At 48.9% G+C, this 7,100-nt stretch overlaps 1 protein-coding gene across 1 annotated transcript; it reads right to left on the bottom strand.

Moving 5' to 3' along the window:
* Nucleotides 1-5,997: 5,997 nt before the first annotated feature.
* Nucleotides 5,998-6,654, bottom strand: LOC131224158 (uncharacterized). The gene has a single exon (XM_058219701.1). It carries the CDS (start codon nucleotides 6,652-6,654, stop codon nucleotides 5,998-6,000), a length of 657 nt encoding a protein of 218 aa, XP_058075684.1.
* Between the last annotated feature and the right edge of the window lie 446 nt (nucleotides 6,655-7,100).

The following is a 7,100-nucleotide window of genomic DNA, read 5'->3' as shown; positions in this document are numbered from 1 at the left end:
TAACTCCTCTTCCGCCACTGCCGTTCCCCCCATCGAAGAGGCTCGTCCTGCAGCCCCCTGTATAACTATTCCTTCATCATCCGAGCGGGAGGAGGCCGTTCGGATGGCCAATGCCATGATACCCCTCCCGAGGCTGGAGATAACCTCAGGGCTGAGGCTTAGACCTCGGTTGGCAACAGGATTGGGTTCGCAGAAGTAGCAGGCTCGGCCCAGGTGGGAACGAGCAGTGGAAGGTTCGAACCAGGTTACCACCTGTCTTGCCTGACGCCTTGGGCTGCCAAACACGCCCCAGAGGAGGATATAGCTCGCCTCCTCAGCAAATTGGACAACTGCTTCTTAAATGACATGGCTTCCGTATTCTACACGATATTTCTGTCAACTTTCCTTGCTTTTTGCACTTATTGTTTGCGAACGCTTATTCTCGTCTTTGTTCAGTCTGTCCCGAAGCTTCTTTCGGCTCGGGAGAGGGCGCAGGAGCTGGAGAAGAGAGAAGCTAAAGTGGAGGCCCTTAAAAATGAAGTGGGGGTCTTGCGGGATGACGCAGCTCACCCTCAAGGCCCTCAGGGTGAGCTGCGTCGGCAGCTTGAAGACGGAAAGGCTAGGGAGCTCCGGCTGCAAGGGGTCATGACTGACCTTGAAGCTAGAGGGCTGCAGTTATAGGGACTCATAGATAACTTAAAAGCTCAGTGCGATGCTGCAACTGCCGAGCTGACTCGGGCCAAGGCTCACGCGAACTCGCTGGCTAAGGAGAACATTCGATTGGGTGAAGTCTTTGAGCAGATTAAAGCCGAGGCAGCAGAAGAGCAGAGCCGAGCCATCTCCCAAGCAAGGGAGACTCAACGGGCCGAAGACGAAGCCTCCTTCACTATAGCGGTGGCTGCTGCAGTGGACGCCTTCAAGGCATCAAAGGAGAGGGACGCCGAAGCCACCAAGTTTTACAACTGCGGTTTTGATGCTTATATTGAGGCGGTTTAGGACTTATACCCCGACCTCAACTTAGAGCCTTTGTTGCTTGAAGATGCAGTGGAAAAGCCTACCGACAGCGTCAGTTCGGATGAAGGCCCAAGCTCCCAAGCTCCTCCTCCCCCGACTGCGTAGATCGGATCATTTGCCTCTCCTTTTTTTTAGAATTTGTTGAAACTTTTCTTTTTGATTACTTTTTGACCTTCTAAAGAAGGTATATGAATGCCGATTTTTGACTCTCTGGAGAGGGCGCATGAATCACGATTCTTCTTTTATATGTTAATCCATAGTTAATTTTTGTCGATTGTTGATTGTTGGATTGATTTGTTAATAAGTCGATTCATTTCAGGGTATAACCGAGCCGACCCTTTGATAGGTCGGCCCCTCCCAGTGTCATTTCGTAGAATTTTTGAGGCCTTTATGGCCTGATCATTATTGAGTCTGAACCCACTGAGGTCGGCTCATCCCACGATTGGCGAGAATCCTCCACTTCATCCGTTAGTCCGGTGATGAGCCGACTCTTATGTGGGGGAGTCGAGTCATCTTTAGGCCTTTTCCCCTGACTGAGAGGGGGTGCCTTGTCGAATTTTCGCGGGATAACGCCCTAACCCCTTCTTCAAGGGATCAATTTGTTTAGTTCGCATCTGCATATGAGATGGAACTTTTCCTTAGTAGATAACTCATTCATGTAGATAAGAAGATGCGAATTTCATTAAGAGCCTTAAAGGCTTTTCGCTCGGAGGCGTACATCTGTTGAGAGCCTCAAAGGCTATTTTGTCATGGATAGTAGACTTTCAGGTGCTCGACGTTCCAGGGGTGGGGGAAGCTGGTGGCCCTTGAGGTCTTCTAAGTGGTAAGAGCCCGGTTTGGTCGACTGAATGACCCGGTAGGGCCCTTCTCAGTTAGGTCCGAGTGTCCCAGCCCCCGGCTCAGCGGTGTTCTGGAATACTCGGCGAAGGACCCAGTCCCCAGGACAGAACTGCCTGATCTTGACTTTCAAATTGTAGAATCGCGCAACCTGTTGATGTCAAGCCGCGACTCGGAGCTTAAAAATATCTTTGACTTCTTCGAGCAAATCCAGGTTAGCCGTAATCTGCTCGGAGTTCTGGTTTTCTTTGTAACCCTTAACCCGAGCCGTAGGGATGTCAATTTCAACTAGCACCATCGCCTCTGTGCCATAAGAGAGCGAGAATGAAGTTTCTCCAGTCGAGGACTGAGCTGTGGTCCTATAGGCCCAGAAAATGAATGAGAGTTCCTCGACCCAGCTGCCTTTCGCTTTCTCCAACTTCATTTTAAGATGGTGTTTGATAACTTTATTGACTGCCTCCACCTGTCCATTGGATTGAGGGTGTCGAGGAGAAGAGTATGCATTTGTGATACCGAGTTCTTGACACATGCTTCGGAATTTGTCGTTGTCGAACTGTCGGCCATTATCTGACATAATGGTGCACGGAATCCCAAACCAGCAGATGATGATTTTCCAAACAAAGTCAATCACCTTCTGTTCTGTGATTTTAGTAACAGGCTCGGCCTCGGCCCACTTAGTGAAGTAGTTGACTGCAACAATGGCGAACTTAACTTGCCCTTTTCCTATAGGCAGAGGGCCGATGATGTCGATTCCCCACTGAGCGAACGGTTAGGGACCGCTCGTGGGAGTCATTTCTTCAGCGGGTTGCCTCGGCATGGCTGCAAAAGCATTAACATTTGTCGCATTTCTGAATATAAATTTTAGAATCCTCCTTGATAGTCGGCCAGAAATATCCTTGTCGGATTATCTTCAGGGCAAAGGCTCGGCTGCCGAAATGGTTTCCGAATATTATTCCTTCGTGAATCTCCCAAATGACATATTCTGCCTCTTTGGGTCGAAGACACCTGAGGTAGGGCTGAGAATGCCCTTTTTTGTATAGGATACCGTCCAGGATGACGTATCGTGGTGCTCGGACTCTCAGTCGCCTGGAGATCTCGCCGGATGTGAGGTAGTGAAAGATCAGGTCCATCCAGCTCGGATTAGCATACACTAGATTGACTTCCTTCTTCTCTGCTTTGTCGATGTTCGGATGTTCTATGAATTCAATGGGGATGACTCGCGGGATCTTCCCTTCTCCGGTCGAGGCGAGCCTTGGTAGGGCATCGACCCATGAATTTTCTACTCTGGGATCTGATGGATAGTACAATTCCAAAATCTTTCAATTAATTTCCTTGCCTCGTCGAGATAAGCGATTATCCTTGTCTCATTTGCTTCCTACTCAGTAGAAATATAGTTTACTACCAACTGAGAGTTGCATTGAACCTGAAGGGACTGAACACCTAAGCTTGCCGCTAATTTGAGTCCAGCTAGTAAAGCTTTGTACTCCGCCTCATTATTTGAGGCCTTGAACCCGAGTTTGATCGTGTATTGGATAGTCGTGGAATCAGGTGCGATCGGGACGATTCCGGCCCCGGCCCCTTTGATATTGTACGACCCGTCCACATAGAGAACCCACCCCAGGTCCAATATCACTTTTTGGTCATATAGGGGGATGGGTGGAGTCATTTCGACTTTAGTATTGATCTCTTTTGCGCTCGGAGTGGTGAATTCAGTAATGAAGTCGACCACAGCTTGGCCCTTGATCGCTGTCCTCAGACGAAACTGGATGTTGAACTCCCCAAGTTCGATGGCCTACTTGGTCATTCGACCTGAAACCTCGGGCCTCTGAAGAACTTGTTTGAGAGGGGAGTCGGTCAACACAACTACAGAATGAGCTTGGAAATATGGACGTAACCTCCGGCTGAAACGACGAGGCTGAACGCTAGCTTCTCCAGGGGTGGATATCTCGTTTCTGCAGGTACATAGCCTTGCTCACGTAATATACGGGGTGTTGCTTGCTTCTGACCTCTCTGATCAGGGCTGAGCTGACGACCAAGGCCGAGACCGCGAGGTAGAGGAACAGGGGCTTACCTTCTTCAAGTTTGGATAGCAGGGGGGATGAGCACAAATATTGTTTTAGTTGCTGGAAGGCTTGTTCGCACTCTGACGTCCACTCTGCCTTCTTATAACCCTTCAACTGTTGGAAGAATGAGATGCATTTATCTGTTGCTCTGGATATGAAATGTCCGAGTGTCGCGATTCGCCTTGTGAGATATTTTATTTCCTTGACAATCCGAGGTGAACTTATGTCGAGGAGTGCTTTGATCTTATCGGGGTTCACCTCGATGCCTCTCTAACTAACCTGAAACCCAAGAAATTTTCTTGAGCCGACTCCGAAAGCGCACTTCGCGGGATTCAGCTTCATTTGGTATTCTCAAAGGACGGTGAACGTTTCTCTGAGATCCATCAGGTGATCAGATGCTTTAATACTTTTCACCAACATGTCGTCGACATATACTTCTATGGTATGCCCGATCTGCTTGGCGAACATCTGATTCACTAATCTTTGGTACGTGGCCCCATCATTCTTTTGGCCAAACGGCATGACCCGGTAACAGTAGAGCCCCTTGTTCGTGACAACGCCTGTCAGGTGGATACATTACCATCTGGTTATACCTGGAGTATGCGTCCAAGAAAGAGAGTAATTCGTGTCCCGTTGTGCTATTCACCAGCTGATCGATCCAAGGCAACGAGAAACTATCTTTCGGACACACTTTGTTTAGATCCGAGTAGTCTACACAAACCCGCCATTTTCCGTTGGCCTTCTTGATGAGGACTACATTTACGATCCAGTCGAGGTAGTATACCTCCTCTATGAAACCAGCATTGAGCAAGATAGAGACCTCGTTGACAATGGCCTCGTACCGCTCGGCATTGAATGGTCTTCTTTTTTATTTTACTGGTTTATGGTCTGGGTCCACGTTCAGCTTATGGACCAAGACATCAGGAAAGATCCCTGACATGTTTGCGTATGAACATGCAAAGACGTCTCTATGCTCTCGCAGGAAGGTTAGTATTTCGGACCGTTGCTCAGGGTTCAGTGAAGTTCCAAGCTGGACAGTCCTTCTTGTATCGGTCTTATCGAGCAGTGCTTTCTCCAGATCTTCCATAGACGATTCTTCCGCGGGTCTTCTGGGGTCCAGCATGTTGATGGTAAGTGTTTGCTTAACCGACCCTTCTTGACTGCTATAGCATAACATCTCCAAGTCTCGCGTTGATCGCCTTGGAGATATCCTATCCCACCCTCGGCAGAAAATTTCATCATCAGATGATAGGTGGAGACAGCTGCTCTCATTGTGCTGAGGGAAGGCTGGCCCAAAATGACGTTATACACCGATGGTATGTTGATAACTAAGAAGTCCACCATAAGGGTGACTTGGTGTTGCCCTTCTCCCACAGTCATAGGGAGGGAAATGGATCCTTCGGAGATTACTCTTTCTCCAGCAAAGCCATGCAAGGGGGTCTTCACAGGTCTGAGGTGAGACCTCGGAATCCCCATCCTTTCAAAGGCTTCAGAATAAATTATGTCTGCCGAGCTCCTGGTGTCAACCAAGATGCGGTATACCTTGCGGTTTGCTATGGTCATAACAATCACCAGGGCATCATCGTGCTGGTGTTGGATTCTCCTCGCATCCTCTTTCATGAAGGTCAGAGTGCATGTGCTGACTTGGAGTTCTTTGCTCGGCCACTTGGTTAAGTGGACATAATGCTCTAGTTCAGACTTTCGAGAGTGGACTTTCTGTGCCCTATTCGAATCTCCGCCACCGAATGAGCCCCCGAAGATGGTACGGATTTCGGCGGGCTCTTCCGCGACAGTGTCCGACTGCTCTCACTCTCTCTCTTCTTTCCGAGAAGCTTTTCTTTCTTTGGTATATCGGTGCAGGTATCCCTTTCGAATAAGGCTCTCGATTTCATCTTTGAGATCTACACAGTCCGCCGTGTTATGACCGTAATCTCGGTGAAAACGACAGTACTTACTCTTGTTTCAATGATCCGGGTCGGCTCTTATACAGACGGGCAAATTCAGCAGCTTTTCTCCTCGGATGTCCAATAGAATCTGCTTGGTGGATGTGTTAAGGGGGGGTGTAGGAACGGAACTTTCCCTCCGGTCTTCTGTTCAGGTGACATCATGAGGGGGCGCGATTGTCGAGTCCTTTGTTAGATGGCTGAGATTCTTCGTTCCTAGGCTTTTTCCCTTTACCATTCGAGTTGGCCACTTGGACACTTTTGTGGGCATTGGAGAATTCTTCTGCGTTGGTATGTTTCTGAGCTCTAGCAACGAGTTTGGTCAACGTCTTCGGTGGATTCTTTCCGATGGAGAAGGTGAATTTTTCTTCTTTTAGGCTGATGAACACAGCAGCGAGCGCCATTTTGTCATCGTAATCTTCTATCAGCAGTGCTTTCTCATTAAAGTGAGCGATGTAGTCTTTCAACGATTCCTTCGGCTCTTGCTTGATGGCAAACATGTGAGTATTGGGCTTTTGACTTCTCTTACCACTTATGAATTGGGTAAGATATAGTCGACTCAACTCTACGAAGGAATTGATGGAATTTGGCCTGAGCTGCCGATACCAACTCTGAGCGGATCCTGTGAGCGTGATTGAGAACCATCGGCACATCATTGCATCTGTTGCCGTCTGGATCTGCATCCATGATCGATAAGCTTCCACGTGCTCAGATGGGTCTCCGGACCCAGAGTATTGGATGACAGGAGGAATCCGGAATCTCTGGGGCATCACCTCGTTCATAATGTCCGAGGTGAAGGGAGGTTCGGTTTCTTCCATCATCGCTTGAACGGCGGAGGGAACTGACGTAGGCTGTTATTTCTTTTCCAGCGTTAGGAACTTGTCACTGAGCTCCGTGAATCATTTTTCCCAAGGGTCTTTGTTTTCCGCCATGATCTCTTGGGCGTCTTCTCTCTCTAGAGTTCTCCTTTCCTTCCTCCGTTTTAATCGATGACGGAGGTCCGTTGGTGCTAGGGCCGAAGTGAACGAAGCATTGGTTGGAGCTCTAGTGGCCGTGTTCCGAGCCGAGACTCGGTTTTGGGTTGGAAGAGGATTCTGACCCGAAACCTGCATCTGGGGGTGTTAAGGTGCTTCGTGCCTCGTACTTCTTGGTGCGGAGTGAGCTTCCATGACAAGGCCGATCAGTTCGGGAGCAGGGTTTTCCTGAGTTGGGCGCAGTTGTAGCTCCTATTGTTGCTTCATCCGGTTTACTTCATTACGCAGAG

The sequence above is a fragment of the Magnolia sinica genome, chromosome 13 (assembly GCF_029962835.1).
Source record: "Magnolia sinica isolate HGM2019 chromosome 13, MsV1, whole genome shotgun sequence".
Taxonomy (NCBI): domain Eukaryota; kingdom Viridiplantae; phylum Streptophyta; class Magnoliopsida; order Magnoliales; family Magnoliaceae; genus Magnolia; species Magnolia sinica.
This window is presented reverse-complemented; position numbering and strand designations above follow the sequence as displayed.

Coding starts and splice junctions, on each gene's coding strand:
- LOC131224158 (XM_058219701.1), bottom strand. CDS start 6,654: ATGGAAGAAACCGAACCTCCCTTCACCTCGGACATTATGAACGAGGTG.